The sequence below is a fragment of the Phalacrocorax carbo genome, chromosome 20 (genome assembly GCF_963921805.1).
Source record: "Phalacrocorax carbo chromosome 20, bPhaCar2.1, whole genome shotgun sequence".
Classification (NCBI taxonomy): domain Eukaryota; kingdom Metazoa; phylum Chordata; class Aves; order Suliformes; family Phalacrocoracidae; genus Phalacrocorax; species Phalacrocorax carbo.
Genome location: NC_087532.1, coordinates 518,694 through 540,481, shown reverse-complemented (window position 1 = coordinate 540,481; position 21,788 = coordinate 518,694). Strand labels below are relative to the sequence as shown.

The following is a 21,788-nucleotide window of genomic DNA, read 5'->3' as shown; positions in this document are numbered from 1 at the left end:
GAGGACAGCAGCCAGCACAGGATCTGCAGACATCAAGGGCACCCACAGACTCTGGAGAGGAGCCTACAGTTTGTGGCTTTCGGGTTTTCCTTTGGGGTTTTTTGAGGTTTGGTTTGTTGAGTGGTTTGGTTTTTGGTTGTAGTTTGGTTTTTGGTTGTGGTTTGGTTTCTTTTGTTTGTGTTTCTTTTGTTTGTTTGGGGGTTTTTGGGTTTTGTGTTTTTTGGTGTTTTTGTTTTGGGTTGTTTGGGTTGTTTGGGGTTGGTTTGGTTTTTTGGTTTGGTTTTTTTTTTTAGAAAAAGGGATATTTCTTATTTCTTGCCCATCCTGAGCTCTCCGGAGGCTGCCTCACCCTGCCTCAGCCGTCAGCCTTCGCGGTGATGCCGCGGTGCCGCGCTAACGGCCACGCGCAGCCTTTTCCACTGGCTGGGGCTTTCATTTGTGTTGCGTCCCGGCCTTCGCCGCTCGCTGCCCCGACCTCGCTTGTGTTTCTGGGAAGGGGCGCGCGTACGAAAAAGACGTACAGATACGGGGCACCAGCTGCAGCCGCCCAGCGATGCGTGGTACGGGGACGCGTCTCCCTGCTCGAGGCGTTCGTAAATCCCAGACCGTATTAGAAGATCTAACCAGCTCTAAATTGTTTGGCAAACAATGTTTTGATGAATTTTGCCCTTCAATAACGGTGCCAGTGAACAGTGGTTGTCCAGTGTTTTGTGCTCCGCTCTAAATTTAGGATATTAAAGATTTGGAGGATTTTGTAATTGCAGCTCTGCTTGCTCACCCTGCCTCCTCCTCTCCCTCCAGTCTAACTCCCAGGCTTTTCCAAATGCTGCTGTTCATCGTTGTTTTTTCTTCAGTCCTCCCTCTCATCTCCTGACTCCTGAAATTTAAAAAATAGTCACCTCTAAAGCCTGCAGTGCCGTTGCACAGATCCTAGGTCTGAAGGGACCGTTGTATCTTATACGACTTTGTTCTGTCCACCTGCCTCTGCCCAAATTGCCAATATCGGATGAGATTTGCGAGGGTCGCTCAGCTCCGCGGGCCGGCGTCAGCGCAGTCAGGCTGTGATTGCGGCTGCCTGGGGACGGGAGTGGTGGAGAAACGCAAGTGTCAGCGCTGGGGGATGCGGGCAGGTCCTGCCGAGGGCTGGGGGATGGTCCTGGTGCTGGAGGGCTCGCTCCTCCCAGCCATGCCTCTAAGCACCGGGAGGATTGCTGCCGCTGGAAAATGAAATCCCGGCGCGCACGTTCTTGCCCTACTCCCCGTTGCGTAACTTAAAAAGGAACTGCTGCGACCTCCGCCTGCTCGCGGTTTGGGGAAGCCTTAGGAGTGAGGAAGAAGCACGACAGAGTTATCTTGGGTCGCTGTCTGACCTGCTCCTCCTTTGCCTGAGCTCTGTGTGCCATCCGGCACGCAGCAAAAACATCGATATCCTCTGAAACACAGAAGGCCCGACTTCTCTGGCAGCACTTCGTCGCGCTTTGGGAGTCGGCTGCGGAAGCTGGCGGCGGTTTATCCCGGGACCCGGGAGGTGCAGGCGATGGACCTGGAGGTGTTCGCGGCACAGGGCGGGGTTTTGTCGGTCAGGCTTTCCTACCATCACTGAATTTTTTTTTTTAATTACTTTTTCAGTTTTGTTGCTGTTGGGCCGAGATTCCCCGGAGGCTGACGGTGTCAGACGGGTCCCGTGGCCGCAGGCGGGCTGGCTCCCGGCGAGCTGGGGGCACAGCTGGCTTTGCTGGGCTCCAGGCTCCGCAGTGCTCTCCCGCTCTCTGATTTTATTTAATTTTTTTCAGTGTTTTTTTCTTAAATCCTCATGTTCGCGTCTTGCAAGAAGATTTTTGCCAAGGGAAGCTCTCTGGAAGCAATCAAGGCCTGACCTTCTCTTTTTTGGGTGTTTTGTTGTTGTTCCTGTGGGAGCTCCATCGGGTGAGAGAAGTGGTCGTCGCTTTTGTGGTGCTGCTTCCCTGTTACGTTTCTGCTGAGTGGCCTCGTGATGTTCAAACTAACAAGCAAATGGTGCATTTTAGATTTTTTTTTTAAAATCTATTTTTAATGATTAATCCTGCTTCCTACTGTTTAGGAGCCTCTAATGGCAATACAGTCTTGACAGCTTCAAAAGAAGGCTCATCTGAAGTAAAAAATAAAAAAAAAAAGAAACCAAAAACCACAAAAAAAACCCCTCATAAAACAAACACAAACCCCCCACTTGCTCTAAGGACTTTCTGAACTATCACCAAATATACTTGAAGCAATTCAGTCTCTCCACCTGCTCAGATGCAAGAGACACTGACGTGCAAAGTATTACTACTTTTTAAAATTCTTGTTGTCTATCAAGTGAGCTCTTTCATAAGCTGTGCTTCATCCGAGGTAAATCTGTCTCCCGTTTAGTCTCTGTTGTTTGATTCTTCGTGGATGATTGTTTCTCACACCGCGGGGCAGTTTTGCTCCACACGACATCTCCCGTGCAGCAGGTTGGCGTCTGAGAATACAGGGGTTGTTACTCAGCCCCCGCAAAAGTCCTGCTTTGTTACCTCGGCCACTGGCCGTTCGTTTGCAAAGTCACTTTAACAAGTTTTAACGCTTTCTGGCTGAGAGTCCTGGTGATAAATGGATTAGATCTTAACAGTGTCGTCATTCCATCTGAAGGGGGGGAGCGAGCGTGAGTAATTAGCTCCGATGCCGGGATAGGTGAGCGCTGGGCAGGAGACCACGGAGATGGCGCGTGGAAGGGCTGCGCCGTGTTGGAGGCGTTTTGGGTGCTGTGCTGCATCAGGACGTCGCTCCCTGTGAGCCTCGGGCACCAGCGGCACCGGCGGCGGGATGCCCGGGCTGCGGCACCACCGGCGGCGGGATGCCCGGGCTGGGGCGGCACCGGCGGCGGGATGCCCGGGCTGGGGCGGCACCGGCGGCGGGATGCCCGGGCTGGGGCGGCACCGGCGGCGGGATGCCCGGGCTGCGGCACCACCGGCGGCGGGATGCCCGGGCTGCGGCACCACCGGCGGCGGGATGCCCGGGCTGGGGCGGCACCGGCGGCGGGATGCCCGGGCTGGGGCGGCACCGGCGGCGGGATGCCCGGGCTGGGGCGGCACCGGCGGCGGGATGCCCGGGCTGCGGCGGCACCGGCGGCGGGATGCCCGGGCTGGGGCGGCACCGGCGGCGGGATGCCCGGGCTGGGGCGGCACCGGCGGCGGGATGCCCGGGCTGCGGCGGCACCGGCGGCGGGATGCCCGGGCTGGGGCGGCACCGGCGGCGGGATGCCCGGGCTGGGGCGGCACCGGCGGCGGGATGCCTGGGCTGGGGCGGCACCGGCGGCGGGATGCCCGGGCTGGGGCGGCACCGGCGGCGGGATGCCCGGGCTGCCGGTGACCGCGCGGGGAAAAACCCCAGGGATTTTGCCACATGTCCACCTAGATTCAAAAGGATCGGAGACCGTTTCCTGTCCCAAGTGGAACAGTGAGTCGCTCCAGTAGCGTTTAAAAAAGGGCCACTTTCAGAAGCCCCCTCTCACCTCCTCTGGGTGGTTAAAACCCCACTAAAGAAGGCGGGCTGCAGGGTTATCCTCTGTGAACACCAGCTTCTTCCCAAAAGTCTGCACACACATTTGGGTTGAAACTCAGCGGGAAAGGAGATGCTGACTTTCTGACAAGGAGCGGTCCCTGCGGGCGGGCGTTACCGGGGGGTGACCGCCGGCGGTCGCCGGGGCGGCCGGGCTCCCTGCTCGTGCGCTGGGTCTGCGTGTCGCGTCAGCAGTGGAGCCTGGGCGAAGCCGAAGGTCGGCGGCTTCGCGGGCCCCCGAACCACGTGTAGGTGGCTGTAGGAGCGTCCAGCTGGGGGGTTCATCCAAGCGCCGCTGGTTGTGGCTGCTGGGATGGATGCTCAGCGAGTAACTCGAGCTTTTCGGTCTCTGCTGCATTTGGAATGTAAAGACATGAACCTTTAATGGAAATACTTTATATTCATGAAGGCGTGGGAGAAATTCCCGGATTGCATGGGCAACAGTCATTAGAAGAGACGGAAAATGCCTGGAATGCTTTCGATAACACAGGCTCAGAAGTCATGGGGTTTATACCCAGGATTTCTGTGTTCTGGATTGGAAGAATGTGTTGGGTTATTTGCTGTATAGGACTGCACTGAGCACCCCAGGGCTTTCCCCGTGGGTCAGCCTGGGACAGCATCCCAAGGGCGCCAACGGGTAGATCACAGTGAGAATTGTGTCCTTAAACTCGGGGATTCTACAAGGATTTAGTATTGCTCATCTCAGCAATTAACAAACCAACCAAGGCAGCTAATGAGCGGGCGAGGTCCGGTAGTTGTGACACTAAGGTGCTGAAGCGGGGATCCCTTAGAAAGGGGTTGCTGCCCTTTTAAAGGGCATTAGTGTGCCCTCAGCAATGTATACAAAAGGTAGAATAAGCAGGGTTTTTTTGTCCTTCAGATAATATAGTTTATATGGAAGCTAACGTTTATTCTTAGTTTCTTGCTGATATCAATCATAGTTTGGTCGAGGTTTAGAAAGTGAAAATCTTGCACAGCACTCGCACAGTTACAGCTTGTAACTCGGTTACAATAATTAGACTGAGCCTCTAAGCTTGGCACGTCAAGAAAGCAGATTTTAAATACGCTCAGGATTTGACGGTTGCGTCAGATAACAACTTGTGGGAGGCAGGTGAGAGGAAAACTGTGGTGCCTGCGGTTGGATTGCAGCAGCCCGTGGGAGCCCTGGGAGAGGCTGGGTTTCCTTGCACGGGTGGGCAGCGCTGTGCCGGGCGATCCCACGGGAATCGCCGGGCCTCCGGCAGGGAAGCTCCGCGTCCCGCTGGGGTCCTGCTGTGTGGAGAGGGGCTCTGAACGGCCGGTTCGGAGGGGAGCTCGGCGTCAGGCGTGGTTTAAGTCCGTATTCTCATCTTACGCTTCTCCTTTGATTGCAGACCTGAAATATAATTGCAAGAGCATCACCCCTTTGAGTCACTGAAATAAATCTTGTTTCTGTTCTAAGCCCGATGATTCTAAGTGAACTTAGGGAAATGTGAAACGTCTGGATCGCTCGGTAAGCCAGTGAAGACGACAAATCCCCATAAACCCGTATTTTCCTCCGAGTGCTGCCCACCCAGAGCATTGGGGGCACAGCAAACAGGAGCGAACGCGGGTCTCGAACAACAGCACCCTTCATTTCCCTCGGGATGGGTGGCCGCTGCCCCCGGGTGGGTGAAGCCGGGCACGGGCTGCTGCTCGCCGTGCCGGCGCTGGGACGGAGTGGCAGAAGCATCGGCTCCAACAGCATCCCGTGCTGGGGAAGGGAGGCGTTGCGTTCCTAAAGCATGGCTGCTGTAAAGGGTTTCCTGGAATGCAGGAAAAAAAATCTAGTTATCACCGTAAAACCTGGGATTAATCAGGTGGAAATGCCATAGAAGGGTTTTACGTAAACCGCAGGGGACACGTACCAGTCCCTGGAACGCTCCGAGGGTATTTGGATTGTCCGTCTCCGGCAGGCAGTTACATAGATTGTGAAAATAACAGGCCGATGGGCGCATTGCTGCTAAGCTAAAATCATAGTAAAATGCCTCAGTTGCAAAGAACCCTGATCAAGTGATAAAATATATGCTTTTAAAGTGAAAATATTCCGGATTATATCAGTTCAGTTTATCCTTATGAGAGGATTGTTGGGTTTTTGGCTTTTTTTTTCTTCCCCAAGTAAGTAGCCAGGATGAAATTGTTAATAATTCTTAAGATTAGTTCTGGAAATTCTTGTGTATGTAAATATATACAAGGCTCTTTTAATATATATAATGCTTTTTTAAAGAAGCGGAGTCGTGCCATTCCTCGCAGCATTTCTGGTGCCAGTGTGCAGGGAGCAGTCCCTGCCCGACTCTGCTCCATTGGCCTGGGCTCGGAACATAACAGAGGGAAGAGCAAAGCGGGAGGGTTTTCATCAAGGGCGACTGGGCGAGCGTTTACCCCTCGGGGCCAGCGTGCCACGCTGGCTTCGGAGCCGGCGCGTGCGGCTTTGCTGGGGGGGCGGCACGAGGTTTAAAAGGGTGATTCATGCGCACTGAGACGGTCTCAAATTTGGGCGTGACAGAAAAAGGATTTTCTGTTATCAAAAGTTAGTTCAGGCTAAATTAATCTAAAAATGTGTAATTTCATCTCAACTAAAAATACTGTAATGTAATTAAATTCAAAAGTAGGATGAGCTGAGAGGATATAAGCGAAGATAAGCATTGGAATAAGACAGAAATTGAGTTTGTATTGTAAACACATTCCTATAGGAATTTGGGAGTTTTTAAGCTGCGTCATTATAAATTTTAAGTCAAGAGTGCTTAACAGCTTTCGCCTATTTTGGAGAAGTGGTTGACTACATTTATATTTGTCCATGTTCTTTGTTTGCAGGATTTTCTCTATTTGGGTTTAATTCTCTCTTATCGTCTACTAATTTATTAATAAGTTGGAAGGTGAATAAGGCTTAAAATTGGAAAATGGGGGTTTCCATGTGAAACTGGTTGTTTTGTGGTTTCATGTAAGCTTTTCATCTGATTTTTCTAATAATTGGATCTTTAATATATACAATTGATAAACGAGATTAGTGTCATTAAAATGACATGTTAATTCTGAAGCACCCCTCGTTAAATATTGGAGCAAATAAGTCATCTTTTTTCTGTGCACAAGTCGTTTGCCCAGTTCTTCAAGGCGGCAGCGTAGGAAAGGACTCGGGGTCAGGTCGCATCGTGGCATCCTTCTGCTAGGATGGTCGTGAGCCCTGCGTGAAGGGGAGCTGTTGGCGAGGATGAGCGGCATGTTAAGTAATCATTCAAATAAAACTGTAGACCACTGGTTTGAACGCTTTCAGCCCAAAAAACTGATTATCAGGGTGTTGGAGGACCGCTATGGTTGGCAGCTTGACGTTCATTTTCCTGGTGCTGGCATCTGTATCTGTGTGCAGCGCGTGTTGGACGAGGGATGGAGAAAATCAACGCTGTCCTGCTCTTGGCTTGATCCAGAAGCCAGCCGGCGTGCGGAAGGGAGGTGCTTAGGAAGCCGCCTTGCGTCTCGTTGTGGTGATAATGGCTAATTTCATGCCTCTCTTGTGATACCGCACAGAATGCTGGGTCCTGGTACGTTAGTTGTGGCACTCTTGTTTTTTGCAAAGGTTTGCAGAAAAAAATGCAAAAATGTTTCCTTTCCCTTTGCTAAAAATACTTTACCCTTAATTCTGAAAAATTACTTGGCGGATCTTCATATTTCAGAGGCTGTAACTAGATTACTACCTTTTACTGGTATACTTTGTGTTAATGAAGACCGATTGGGATTACATAATAGATTTCCTCTGAAGAAGGCATTATGTGGTTATTTTTTACTGTCTGGCATTCTAGTTAATTGCCTTGTCATCATTAATTGATGGGACTAAACTGATATAAATAAATAGATTATATTCCGGAGGTCAATTTGAAAGAGAGGAGGGGCTTAAAACGGGTTGTTGCGGGGTGTTTGAGCGCGTGCCTCGAACGCAGCGCGCGATCAGTGACCGACGAAGGTCGCGCGTGTGCCGAAGGTCGCGGTCGCGCTCAGCTGGTGCCACCGCTTGCGGCTCTGCTTGGCAGAGGGACGCGGCCGAGCTCTGCCCTCCTGGGGAGGAGAGGAGCGCTCGCTTGTCACGGACGAGGCCGGCGTAGCTTGCGTTGCCCTGTATTCTTAAAACTAGCCTCAACCCTTGGCTCGGCTCAGTCCTAAGCTTTAGCCCTGCAGACAGCTGACGGCTTCTTCCTCCTCTCTCTTCAACGCCATCAGGCCAAACGTCCTCATGCCTTTTTTCCGACAGCTGCCGCGCTGTTTTGTGCGCGGCGTGTGCAGGATGCGGCGCTTCTCGTGGTGTTGTCGCTGCTGGGGGATGTTCGATAGCTGGGCAGCGCCCAGGGTGTGTGCGTGCTGCTCCTTCAGGTTTGTTTTCAGGGGTTACGTTTGCGCTGAAAGCTGGTAGATGCCAATTCGTAAGGCTCCAAAAAAATGGGAGAGCGGAAACGTGTGGTTCCTTACGTGCTTATGCGCTTATTTATAGAGTTAGCGTCTTTCCCAAGTCCCCGCTGCCCTCGCCTGTACGTTGCCTGTAGCGGGGTCAGTCCTCACCCTGTGCTGGAGCACGGCTTGGGGGTTGCCTGCATCCCATCAGAGCCTCGCCAGCCCCGGCTCTCCCCGGCTCCTTGGTTAGTCCTGGTGCTGCGAAATAGCCGAGGTCTCTCCGGATGCCCGGAGGACGTTGAGGCCTGCCATCGCTTTTTTGCCAGCTGTTTTGCTGGCTGCAGTGTTGGAAGTTCACTGACTGTTGAACTGCAATTCCTTTTTGAAGTGGTTCTCAATTAAAAATTATAATTAACGAGTTGTTATTCAATTTTCAAATACTTACAGATTTTTATAGTGTCTCAAGTCATGAGCCAAGCTCCGTGCTGAGCGGAGGGAGAACCAGAAACCTTCTTCCTTCCTCGCAGCGCTTTCTGAGCGTGGCCCAGAGCTCCTCTCCCCTCCCGTCCCTCCGAGGTTCTCCCGATGCCCGGCACACCCCGCGCAGCTCCCACCAGCCACTGCGCAGGGGGAGGCAGCGCCTGCGCTGGAAGTGGGCATCGATGGCCGCCTGGCAGCTCCAAGAATGACGTATTTTGGACAAAACCGAGGTATGGCCCCGCTTTGGGATAGCTGGAGAAAACCTTGTAAGCCTTGAGCCAGCGGTTGCAATGAGGAGGGAAGTTGAACTGGAAGAAAGTTAACTAAATAAACAGAATTTTCCTTGCATTTTCTCCCTCCCCCATAAGCGTACGGCAGCCTTTGCGGGCGCAGGTATCACCGCTGCGCTGGTAAGTGACCTTGCTTAAACCTGCCGTCTGCCTTCGGTAGAGCCGTAACCAAAATAACGCCTGCAGAGCAAGGCCATCTCAGAAGAGGTTTTTTTTTAAAAGTTAATTGGAGCCGCAGGTCCTTGCCATAATGACCTGTTGCCGTGGAGAGAGCAATCGATCAGGCCCAATGCTGCTGGCACACAGCGGGCTGGGAGCCCCTCAGGTGTACGTGAAGGTATAGATCGAAGGGGGGCTTTCCTCCGTACGCTAACAGATACCGGGGTGATGAATCTGAAAACAGTTCAAAGCATTCATGAGTTGTAAGAACTAATTCCCAATAAATCAAACGGCATCCCCGTGGGAGTACGGAAGAGAAATAAATGAGGGCTAAAGAAATTGGTAAAGATCCTTGAGCAATAAAGAGACGAATACCAGTTCTTTTAAAATTATATTTAAATGAACAAAGTTGATTTAACTGTCTCTTTTCGTGCCTTGTACTAAGATTTAGGTCTATAGCCTGTCATTATATCAAGAAATAATTTGCCAAAAGACTTTTTAGCATTTTGTGTGCATTCCACTTAATGACAATTTTAATATTCTAGCTTTGGTCCTATATCGTTAGGAGGAGGTTTCAATTGCTCGGCACACCGAGGAGTTCGTACAGATTGTTTCTAATTTCTTTTTCAAGTCTGGTCTAGAGTTCAGCACCATCAACACACGAACGATCACGTTACTCAGTAAATTTGTTGGGAATGCTATTGTTAGCTGCTTGAACTGAACACAGCTTTGGGAAAGCACAGTTTCCAGAAGGACATTGCTGCTTAGGGAGCCTCCGGATGAGGTGCTGAAACCCAGTTCTGACTCACTGCCTTGCTGGAAAGAGAAGAGCTCGCCTGTCCGGTCCTGTTAGGAAAACCTTGCACGCAAGTTACAGCCGGCTTCCCGGTCTTGGCAAAGAGTGCCAGGCGTGATCTCACCCGTACGTGTATTAAAGTGGTACTTCAGGAAAGTTCATATTCTCTTGGTGACCAGGGAGCAAAAGAAGCTGTCCGCTGGCGGGACTTCAGCGTGGGGGTTGTTTCCCGTACAGGTTCCTTTGCAGTACGTTCATCTCTGAATGTGCCTCTAGGATCTCACTGGGGTTTTGTCGTGTGTTTCCTTACTCTCCTCTGCCCCCCAAAATAGGAAGGGTTGGGTTTAGCTTTTCTTTTTGCTTTGGTCAAATAACTCTTTCTTGCTATGCCATCCCAAGAATAGAGGGACAGGGGTAGCTGCCCCCAGGCAGCGCCTGGCAGCATCTGGATTTACCTGGGGAGGGTCTGCTTGGACTGCAGACCCCAAGAAGCAAAGGGAAGTTCTTACCTGACCTCAAGGGTTTGAATGAGGCCGCTCTGCTGAAGAGCTGATTTGGAAGGCGTAGACCCGTGCTCCCAGGTATGACCTATGTTTATAGCAGTAAAGCACATCAAGCTACCCAGGGCGCAAAAGGGATTTAAAATAACCCGCAACCTATAAACTCCCTGGAAACTCTTCCAACCTTGGTAATGAAACGCTTCTTCAGCAGATGTTCATTTTCTTTTTGTAGCTATGTTTACGGTCTTGAGATACAGATATCTGAGCTGAGAAGCAGATCTGATAAGTGGAGGCGTAGGAGCGAGTCAGGGTGATCCGGGATGCTCTGTGGCCTTGCCAGTGCGAGGCTGGCAGTGGAGCTGCCTGACTTCGCCATTTCCCTCCTTTGGGAGCTTTTTAATAGTCAGTATTTTGGGCTGCTCAAAATCACAGCGGTGCACAGGAATTATTTCCTGCAAAAAAACCCCCACTCTGCCTCCGAGTTTGGCTGTTGGTGCTTTCACAAGACAGCAGCTCCTAACTGTGGTGTGCCCTAAGACGTAAAATGGGGGAGGACGACATCCAGATGATGCTGTGGAGGGAGCCGCAGCGACGAGGGCTCCAGAAACCGAAGCAAGGCTGGGGGGAAGATGGCCGTCTCTTGTGTCAGAAGCACTGATGAGACAGAGGTTTTTTTCTCTGATTTTTTTGATTGGCTCTAAAAATAATAGAATTGTTAATGGTTGAATTAATTAGGCGGAGTAACGATGATACGCCAAGGTGCTGAATGAATCTTTTGTGGAGTTCGCTCTTTGGCAGCAAAACGCTGCAGAGACATCGCTGTTGGGAAGATGGTTTAGGACAGACTTTGGCCCTGCCTGTGTCAACAGAGGCCCAGATGTTACTTGGTTTAATCTCTATAGCAATGTACCATGCAAACAGAGGTATCTGGAGGATGCGTTTTCATGGCACTGGGGTCCTGATCACTCCTTAAATAGCCCCAAGGAACTGGTTTTGGGGTAAGACTTGTGGACAGGTGTCCTGGCACACACCAAAAAAATGTCCAGCGCTTTTACAGTGCTTGTATTTCGGTCTTCAGAATTTATCCTGATCTTATAAAAATGCTTTATTTGGCAGCCCATGTACAGCCCTGAGATACGGTACAAAAGCCAACTTCATCCTGGCGTGTGCTGGTTCAGTCCTGTTTGTTGGAGCTGTAGGTAAATTACTCCCGTACTTAATGAATAGCATTACTTTTATTGGCGAACACGGCTACATGCTGGAAAGAGGAGGTAAGGATTCGGTTTTATGGCCTACTGCTGCTATGAAAAGGAGCATCTAGACACCAGTTAATGTCCCCTTGATGGGATTAGCCATTGCAGTAACTGCAGCTCTGGATAAAATGTCTGTTATTCTAGACTTTAACTTCTTAAATACTGAAGATACAAAATAAATTCACTTTCATCTTAGATGCAAATGACATTTAATTCTAGAGACAAAAAAAAATCCAGTGTATTTATGTTTTCTTGTGATTTACATCTCTTTATACGTGGATAAGACGACTTCTTCTGAAGTCTTTATTTCATCTCTGTGGAGTTCAAAGATGAGGTGGATTTCAAAGGTGTAATCTGGGATTCCTTCGGTTGCCACTCTGATAATCTCAACTCTAAGTGAGGGCAGCGGGGACTTTAAGGCGTCTCCCTGCACGGTGACACGTTGTGGGCCCTCAGCAGGTGTGGCGAAACCTGAACGTCTGTGTTAAGTTCTTGTGAGGGGCTTTTCTTTTGTTTGTGGTCCCGCGGAGAGAGGCTGAACCTACGCTGGGATTTCTGCTCTTCCAGGGCGAGTGTGCGTCATTACCTGAGGGTGGAAGCCGGGCCTTTATTTGGGAGGGAAGAAACGGTTTATAAAACCAGTTCCTGTGTGATCTGCCAGCGATGCTGGTGCGATGGACAGGTTCCCAAAGTCTGAAAACATTTGTCCGTGTAAAGATTGTTTTTAAACTCTCTGTCGGTATGGGAGAGAGCTGTAGATGCCAGTGACAGCATCCCTCGGGCCTGTTGCTGGGGTGGTGCCCTCCGACAGAGGCGCTGGGCCGCGCTCGCCTTTGGGTGACCCCTTCCTTAATGCCGACAAGCAAATCTTGGTCACCTCCTAAACTGACCCTGGGTGTCTGCTTGGCCGCGGGTGGGCTCCCTCTGAAACGCGGGGGCGAGACATCCCGGTCTGTGGCTGCTTGAGATTCCTCTTTCGTTTTTCCATTTGGGCTTTAATCTTCTGATAAGCCGTTGGTACCGTGGAGGGGAAATGTCAAGGTAAATGAAGACTTAGAGAGCAGCGTTTCTCAGGGGAGAAATAACTTCTGTCATCAGATTTTTTTTCTTTTCTGTAAAAACAAGAAATAAGAGATGAGGTATTTCTGAAATCTTGATGTCAGTCAGGAGCAATCCCGACTGACAGTCCCCGTGCATCCTCCTTGCCCCGCGAGCGAGAGCTGCAATGCAAGGGCTTTAGAGCTGCAATGCAAGGGCTTTAGAGCTGCAATGCAAGGGCTTTAGAGCTGCACAGAGTGCAAAAAAACAAACAAACAGAAAAAAAAAGATAAATTGGTAGATGGCTACCTGAAATCCATCACCTGGGATGTTTGATAGCCCCGGCTGGAGCAGAGCTCTGCAGGATAAGGCCGTGCCTGCCCTGGCCTGCGGCACGGCGAGGGGTTAGCTTGCATGGGAGGCGCCTGGGAGCCTTCGCTCCCGGCCGCTTCTCCCCGTTCCCACACCCAGCCAGCACTTCGGCGCGGGTTTCCACTCCTAATGCTGCACGCTCCGTCCCCCTGCGGGCGAACGGGCAGTAAGGGGGGATGCCGTAGGCGGTGGGTCTCTGCTGCCGGATGGGATCCAGAAGAGACCAGTGCTGTCGGGTATGGCCGGGAACCGACCGAACGCGATTTCCAGCGAAGGGGAGCGAGTCGGTGACACAAACTGAATAGATGATGTCTTTAAGCAAATTGTCCCAGTATCAGATGAGGGAATTATGGGCCTGCGTCAGTCTTTTCAGATGTTATTATGTACGCTCTGTGTTATTTTAAAGTGCCCCGCGTTGGCTACACATAATTTTTCTTGGTGTATTCAAAGAGGTACCTGATTTCCCGTGAGTATCGTATTCTCAGTCCTCCCTCTTTAGTTTAATTAACTTTTGAGAGAATATTTTGAGGCATGATTTTTTTCCAATATTTGCAGCATATTTCTCATGACGATAACCCTTTCCAGAGCCACCTTCTCCTTCCCCCTGCCCCACGCTCGTATCTTCTCGGTGGAGCTGTGACTGCGTGCATCGTGGTCGGTGGAGCCCACTGGTGGGCTTTGACCTGTCTGCCTGCTTCACGAGCTTCCCTGCTTCACTAAGGCGTGCGATAAGGGAGGGCTGCCTTGGCTTTTTTGTAGAATGGGATTCTTCATTATAATCATCTTGATAGGATTTCGCTTCCTCATCAGTAATACAAGACAACACGTGAGCAGAGGAAGACGTGTGTTTTGCGAGTTTGGAGGCTAAAAAGTATAAATGTTTTGTGGCATGTGATAGCATCCGCTCCTGACACAGCAGTGTTGTGTTGCGTGATCCATCGTGACGTCGTAGTGTCACATCGTGTGACGTGCCGTGTCTTGCATGTTGTTTTACCCCAGTCCGGGAGGCTTCTCCAGACACGCTCAGCAGGATCGTGCGCCTCTCTGAGGAACTAACACTAAACCGCTGAGGAAGCAGGCGTGGTTACCCGTGGCTCCTGCTCTAGCGCTTGCCTGGGCTAGCTGGGACACGGGCCTGAGCGGTGTCAGCATGCTGGGCCGCGGCGGCGTCAGTCAGCCCGCCTGTGCTCTGGGATGCAGATGCGGTGCAGGCGGCAAGTTCTCACGTGGCTTTGGTTTCCAGCAAGACACTCCTCGGAGAAGGGTGTCCTCGTGCTTGCTGCTGGCTGGTGTTACACGTGTGGGAGGAGTTGGGGTTCTTGGGATGAAGGCAAATTCAAGGACTTCATCCTCTTTGTGTTCAATGGGAAAGAAGGGCAATGATTCAGTGCAATGATTTATTGTGAGGCTCTGTCTCTATTTCCAGGGCTTCCTCCAAGACTCCAGCTTTTCCCAGCCAGTTTCTGCATCAGTAGGATGCTCCTTTGGGAGAGTGGAAGTTAATTTCTCATTATTATCGTGTATAGATTCAGAAGATGGAAGATAGTCCCCTTTTGCTGTCCCTTGACTCCATGATAACTTCATAGCAGAGAAAATAAAGCTAACAGTTGCGCAGGATAAAAAATAGCATAATCAGGACTGTTAGCAGGAGCCATTTCTCAGCGCCGTGTGTGGGAGGGAGGGATGGAGGGGGGCTTCATCACCTACGTGCTGGGGGCGGCTGCTGCTTAGGCACCAGTACGGTGCAGAAAGTGCCTGGTGCGTGTTGCCCTTCTGCTTTATGGCTTTAACTGTCGTTGCCCTCCAGCTCCGGGCGTACACGGGGAGGCAGCTGCCTGACCATCGCCTTAGGATCAGCCGGGAGAGGATTTCGCCGGCTTTGCCGAGGCGGCCTGCGGCTGGCTGGAGCAGCGCCCGTCTCGCTGCCGGGGTGCAGCTCGCGAGCGCTCGCTGGGCTGGCGGCGAGCTCTGAGGCTGCTGCTGCCTGCTGGCTTTGGCAGGGCCCTGCGAGCAAACACCTCGTTCGGGGGTTTTATTGTAAAGAACTGAGCTGCTTTAAATATCTGCCTTGGCAGGGATTCAAAATAAATATAAGATGATAAAATGTAAAGAATCAGTTTCAGAGCCGTGGACCTTCTCGAGGAAGGGTTCTGGCTGGTCTTATTCCGTCGTCCTGGGAAAAGAGTCTCTTTTGGCTTCGCAGTATTTACAATTCCCTGATGCCAACCCAAGCTCCCTAGGCAGTAAAACAGAGTTTTCTTTAAATGATACATCTGATTTTTACCAAATCTTGATATGACGATTTAGAGGGAACTAGTTGCACTGAACAGCTTTATTAATTTTGGGGTAACGTGATTCGGGGAACATCTTGGTCGTTTAGGCCAAAGGGACTTCAATTTATGAGCACAATGGCGAGGCGGGTAGGCGCCATCAGTTGACAAAAATGTCCTAATCTTAACTTGTTTTCTCTTTACTCCCTCCTTGCATCTGGTTCGTGTTCATGGTAAGATGAGTTGGTTTAGATTATTATCCAAGTAAGGGACTTCCTATATAGAAACAAAAGCCCCTCAGAATGGGACTTGGGGCTGGAGGTAGGTATGCACAGCTGCTTTGGGTGCCAAATCCAAACTGACATTTCTGGAAAACCTTCCCTGGAAATGCCCTGTGCCTCCTGCTGGTACCAGCGCTCCGTTGACCACCTCTCCCCATCTTACTGAGAGAAACTCCAGACTATCCGGTGGCCTGGACCAGTCCTCAGCCAGAGGTGAGCATCCCCAGGTAGCCCCAGGTGACCCAGCAGGTTCTGAGACCCATCAGCCGCAGGGTGTGATTGTTCGCTTTGAAAATAAGTCAGGAAATGGAATTTAGTATCTCTTTACTGCTTGTAGCAGGAACAACTTGGGCAAAAGTATCTCTTATGCTGTTGTGGCAATTTATGTGAGAGCCGTGGTGGTAAATAACCGGGGGAGAGGGAGGGAAGCATCTCAAATCTCATCAATACTTAAGACAAAAGGCTTTCTGCTCTGCAATTACTCTTCCTGTCCTTTCCCCTCCTTCCCCAAGGCCGCAAGCAAGAAACCTAAATAGAGATCAGGCAGCTTTTAAATGCCACAGGCTCATAAAAGAGAGGAAATTCAGAGCTGTAACTTTGCTGCGTGCTATCTGGGTCTGTAAGCAAGTAGACCATCCTGCAAGCTCCACACAGTGGGACCAGAAATAATTGCACCATCTCTGCAAAGGGCCGAGCTGCCCTTGTCTCGGGGCCCAGGCGCCCGCTCCTGCGCCGCTTGCGGGGAGACGTGCCCAGGGCAGGTCCCAGCCCCGCGCCTCGGCCCCCGGCGATCCGGGGGGGGCGGTTTGTGAAGTGGAGGATGGGAGCAGCAGTGGAGCTGCTCACGGAGCAGCAGCAGCGGTGGCCGTTGTGGGGGTTTGCTTGTTGGTGTTCCCAGCCTAAATTAAACGCAGCGATTTCCTGTATGCGGGCAAGGCAGGCAGAGTGCTCAACTCCTCTGCTGCTGGGGGGGGTGTGGGATGTTCGAGGGTTGCTCTGTTCACCTGTTCCCAGTCCCTTTCCTTTCATTTGCTGCTTTTTTTCGTAAGAGCAACAAACCCTTTCTTGTCTCATTGCAAACAAATTTGTTGTGAGTGGGGGAGGAGATGCTATTGACCTTTCTGCATTATCCTGGGGAATCAGCTGGAGTGAGTAAGCGGAGTAGCCCGATGTTTGATGTAGAGCAAATACAGGTGAGCTGACCTGCTGTGAGATCCTGCTGCCATTTCACAGCCACGACTCTGGTTCTTGTCATACGTGATGCAAAAGTGGGCTGTGGCCGTCCCCACTGGGGAGAGGTGGGGGGGCACGTGGCAGCCAGGCTTTGCAGGGGCTCCACTGACCCCTCCAGCAGCCCCAAGACCTCACGCTGCAAGCACAGACAGGCTCCTCGGTGGGTTTAGATTGCTCTGGCTTGCTTGCTTTCAGCTGTACCATAATATTAAAATACTATTTTATTATTTTCCATTTACTCCTGCATTAATGAAAAGAGCACTATGTAGCTGCAACGTAGTAGCTAGTCAAATCAAGTAAATTGCCGTTAATGTTCCAGTACTTGTTACTGCTGCGGTTCCAGGTGGGGTTTAATGCAGAGGAGGGCGATTGCGTTCCGTGCCGGGTGGCGCGCGGGCGAGCCAGCCTCGCCTCGGCTGCAGGCCTCCTAAAAACGCGCCAGCAGGGAGTTGCAGTCCCAGGGCAGCCCACGCTCAGGCCTGCGGCTTCACCCCCCTCTTCTGCAAAGGTACGACGGAAATCCCCGAGCTCGGGTTGAGCAGCGAACCCTTCGGGGAGATCCGGGCTGGGGTCACGCGTCGCGGGAATCCCCGTCGGACCTCGCCTGCTGAGTCTTCCTGCAGCCGTCAGCGTGGTGCCCTTGGCTGCACTTGCGTGCCGCAGGGACAGGCACAGGAGATCTGCCCTCTCTGCGCTTTCTTACAGCAAAAGAAATGTCATAGAAATGTGTGTCAGGTTAAAATTGCCTTTCATTTTATGAAGACGTCTTTAAAAACCAGTTGCTTTCTATGAGCCTTAAAGCAACTTGAAAAACTCTTACCAAAATCGACAACCGCTCCAGAGATCCTTAAGAGATTTTGCTTCATTGTGCTTTATTTTGTATAAATCTCGTTAACTGTTTCCAGTGGCCTCTTAGCGTGTTCTTAATTTTCATCACAGAAATAAACCGACAAAAACCCCATCCCAGCCTTGCGGCGCGGCAGCGAGACTGCAGGGCTCGGCCCTGTGCTCCCTCTGCACGCCTCCGCTCGTGACACTGAACGCGAGAAAAACTGTATTTTACTCGCATGAAAAAACTTTCGGGTCCTTTGAGCGTACGTTTCCCGAAAAGCCGCGCGTGCGAGTGCCGAGGCACTAGGCGGGGGAGAAGTTCCCACGCCGTCTTCCCGTTACGCGCCCTAAACACGCCGGTAACGTGCGTTGAGCCGTAGGGCACGTCTCCTCCGGCGACGAGGGGAAACCTTTGAAGTTTTGAGACGAGTTTGAGCTGACGTGTGCAGTGACTGGAGGTTTATAGAATAAGCACCAAAACGAGATATGCAATATCGCCGCTGAATTAATCCTGCGCTATCTGCGACACTGTCAAATCGACGCCGTGGCGGCGCTGACACCCAGTGCTTATTTTCAGGGTGATGCATAGGAGGAGAGAGGAGGAGCCGCCTCACTGAGCCCCTGGGTCAGGGCTGCTGGGACGTGGGTGTCAGGAGGAGGAGGAGGAGGAGGGGGCTTAGTCCTGGGGGAACAGAGCTCGGGGTTCTGCTCACAGAGAATAAATATTTGCATGTATGGGGCGGGGGGAATCAATAATTTCTGTTTTAGCATAAAAATGTTCTCGTAATCACTTAGATCAAAGATCATTCTGGTCTTGCAAATGTACGTGGAAGTATAAAGTCTGTTTTTGTACTAAAAGAGACTTTGTGCGGTTTCCATCCACGTTCGCTACATTTCCGATGTGCACGGGCGTTCTGCGGGGCCAACGCCGAGCACGAACCAGGCAGGGCGTCCTTCTGCACGGACCCGAAGACACGTACTTGTGTGCAGAGAGAAGGGGAAGGGGTGGGTTTCTGGTAGCAGATCCTGTGGTTGCTGGTGGTGTGCGTTTTGAGGGCAGAAGGGCGTTGCATTGGTTGGTGTCAGTAATTTCGGCTGGCCGATGGTGGTATAAAACTGTCATGAGCTTGTTTTCCTCAGTAGCAAGGTGCCTTTATGCACTTAATGGAGCATTGGGATGAGTTACTCTATAATTAACAGCTTTTACATCAATGTTACTGCCCTATTATTATGTGATAAACACGGGTGAGGGCGGCTGTCTTCAAATGGAGTACTTTGTTAGAGAAAAATGAGAAGAGGGTACCTGCAGAAGCTTGCTCTTGTGCTTGCTTCATGGCATTGTGCTGTTTGAAACATAGAGGCAGGAGGGAAGAAGGATGCTTTCCCAGCTGGGCCAGGCACTGATTTTTGCACCTTTGGCATGGCTCGGAAATCACAAGCCAATATTGCATGGACACAAACCGCTTAATTTGCCTTATTTATTTAAAGAGCTTCCTTGCGTCAGCTTTGAAAATATTCGGTGGGGTTTTTTTTAGCAATTCCAGGTATGGCTTTGCTCCATCTGACGACACCTGGCTGCTAACCTCCGGAAAGTCGAGGGGTGCGAGGTGAAGCCTGCATTGGATGGGGCAGGGGAGCTCCTCTTCTCCCTGTTACCTTGCTGTGTTTATTCAAGTTCCAGCGCTTTGCTTTACCGAAAGGCTCCAGCCAAAGCTTTCCTGTGAAAGTTGTTTATTGCTGCTGCTGCTAATGTTGTTGTTTTCCTTTCTGTTCTTGGTGTCCTAAAGCCAAATTACTGTGACTAATGCACCGCTGTAAATGTCTGCGGCGTCTACAGCACTGCTGCCCGCACGGGACGCACGCTGTCTTTGCAGTGATGTGCTGGCGGGGGCGGGCTACTTCTTATATTTTAGTGTCACAGCAGAAATGCCCCTGTTGTGTGTTGGCTTCGCAGATGGCAAAACATTTCCTTTTGGTGTGGGACAATATTTCACAGGCGTTGGCCCCTGTCTGTCGGGCAAGTGTCAGTGTGCCTTTATTGATACGCCGGAGCATCAACGTGGTTTCTAAGCGGAAAATGTTTTCGTGTGTCTTTGAAGTCAAGGAGGTGCTCGAAAGAGAGAACGTTATTCCATCTCCAGCACTGATCTAAGCAAGGAACAGCGAAACCAATGTATCAGCTAATGCTTTTTCTTCTTCTGTACTTTTTTGCTTGTTTATTGACTTCTTAAGCCAACATCTGTATTCTGGTGCTGCGTTAGAGGTGGTTGTTACCTAATCCTGCTGGTGCGTTAAAAAGAGAGAGATTGTTTGTAATAAAATAATAACAGTCCTTTTTTGTCCTTAACCTTTCTTTCCTTCTAATTTTCAGCGCGTAGCTGAGCCCAATCATAATATATCCTGCAAAAATGCTGGCTATTTTATGCTGAGACTTACTTCCTTAGGTACAAGATTCTCAAGTAAAATTTTGCAGATTGCAAAACATCAGTTAATCCCATTAATGACAACAAAAGGTGAAAATTTGTATCATGCCAAATAGAGAATATTGCTTTTCTGTAGGGACTTTGGCTGGTCTGTGTTAAGTTGCTTCATAAACTCTCTTAAGATGTTTCTTTTCTTTATGTAATCCAAAACTGTTTCTTGTTTTCAGACCACAGAATGGTTCTATGATCCTGTACAATAGGAAGAAGGTGAAATACAGGAAAGATGGATACTGCTGGAAAAAAAGGAAAGATGGGAAAACCACGAGAGAGGATCACATGAAACTGAAAGTCCAAGGAGTGGAGGTAGGAGGATGGGGCGGGGTGGGTTTGGGCAATAGGCAGGCTGGGGAGCAACGGCTCCCCGAAATACGTTCAACGTGAAGTTGCTCACACATTCAGAAAAATATATCTCCTGAATTCCAGCTTTTTCCCTTTCTGCACCCAAAAATATACCCATCATCTTCTTTCTTACTACTGCGAGCAAAATTTGAGTCCAGCTTCGCTGTCTGATTGTGTTACTGCTCTGTGGTTGTCGCGAGGTTGTGCAGCTGCAGCGAGACACAAGCGTCTTCATGCCGAGCATCTTTGGGTAGAATACGTGCCTTTTGTAACAGGTACTTCACAAGGGCAACCGAACATCTCAGGGCAGGTTGCTAAGCAGTTTTTTTACCATGTAAGCTTTGTATGTGTATGATGTGATTCTCACAAAGTAGCAGCAAGCTTCTGGTAGCAATTGCCGTAATTTTCCATTTGCTCATTAAGTGTTGGTCTTACAGGATGCAGAAGTAGAATGTCGCTTGAATTTAGACCAGAATCGGACTCTGCTTCAAGGCATGTTCTGAAGGACAGAGTTACTCTGCTGATGGTATTTAGCCTTTTAAAGAAATTCAGGCGGATGATTTCACCTGACACAGTATTCCTGGAATAAGCCTGTGTGTTCTAAAATATGTCATTGTTTGACACAACTGTTCTTTCTTCAACCCCGTCTGCGTGAGGGAAGAGCTACTTGATAGCGCTGATCACTTCTGATGTTAAAGGTCTGCACAGACGCGGATAACTTAACGTTTGTTTAACTTCCATATTTTATTAAATGGGAATCCTGTTTTCTGACAGCAGAAGCCCAACCGCAGGGCTTTGCCTAGCTTAGTTCCTAAGACGATAGGGCTGACTCCCTGCATTTATACGGCACTTCCAGCCAAAATGGTAAAAGGGTGTTAAAACCCGTAATTGTAGCATTTAGCCGTGTCATCAAGAAATGCTCCGATTTCAGCCAATGAACAGCGAAGGCGCAAGGGTGTATATTTGTATAAACTGTATTGATTTCTGCCGTTAGTGGACTGTGGATCACTACGGGTAGGAGGCTGCTCCGGTTGCGCAGGCGTAACGCGGCACCGTTTGCAGTGTTTGGAATCGGTGGTGGTGGTCAGTGACAGGCGAAGCTTAACCGTTATCTCAAGGCGTGTCCAACAGCTCTCAGGCTGGACTTTGGGCTAAGCCAGGCTTTCTGACCTCACTCCCAGGCCCATCTTGTCAGGTGTTCTGCATTAAATGAACCGTTCTCGCGGCTGGGCGACGGGCACCCTGCACTCCCCAGGGAGTTGTGCGGGGGTTTTCTGACCCCTGCCCCATGTTGCCGAATTCAGGACGGGGGATTCGAAGCGGCCGAGCACCTGGGAAACGTCTCGTGCTCCAGCTTCCTTCCGGGTGATTTGTCATTCTTACGTTCTGTATGCTTTAATGAGGTTTTTGGGTTTAAAATAGTATTAAGCGGATTGCGTTATATTACACCGGAGAGGCATAACTCTGTTCCATAATTTTTGCATCCAATAACAATGTTTTATTATGACAAGCC

The 21,788-nt window shown here is 50.5% G+C and overlaps 1 protein-coding gene across 5 annotated transcripts in view; it reads left to right on the top strand.

Annotated features, from left to right (window-relative positions):
• Positions 1-21,788, top strand: part of CAMTA1 (calmodulin binding transcription activator 1) — a 321,453-nt gene that overhangs the window by 91,770 nt on the left and 207,895 nt on the right. For all 5 annotated transcript variants that reach the window (XM_064470376.1, XM_064470371.1, XM_064470372.1 and 2 more), the window contains one exon: positions 20,104-20,239. In XM_064470376.1, coding sequence (XP_064326446.1) covers positions 20,104-20,239 — 136 coding nt within the window. The remainder of the gene's footprint in view (positions 1-20,103; positions 20,240-21,788) is intronic.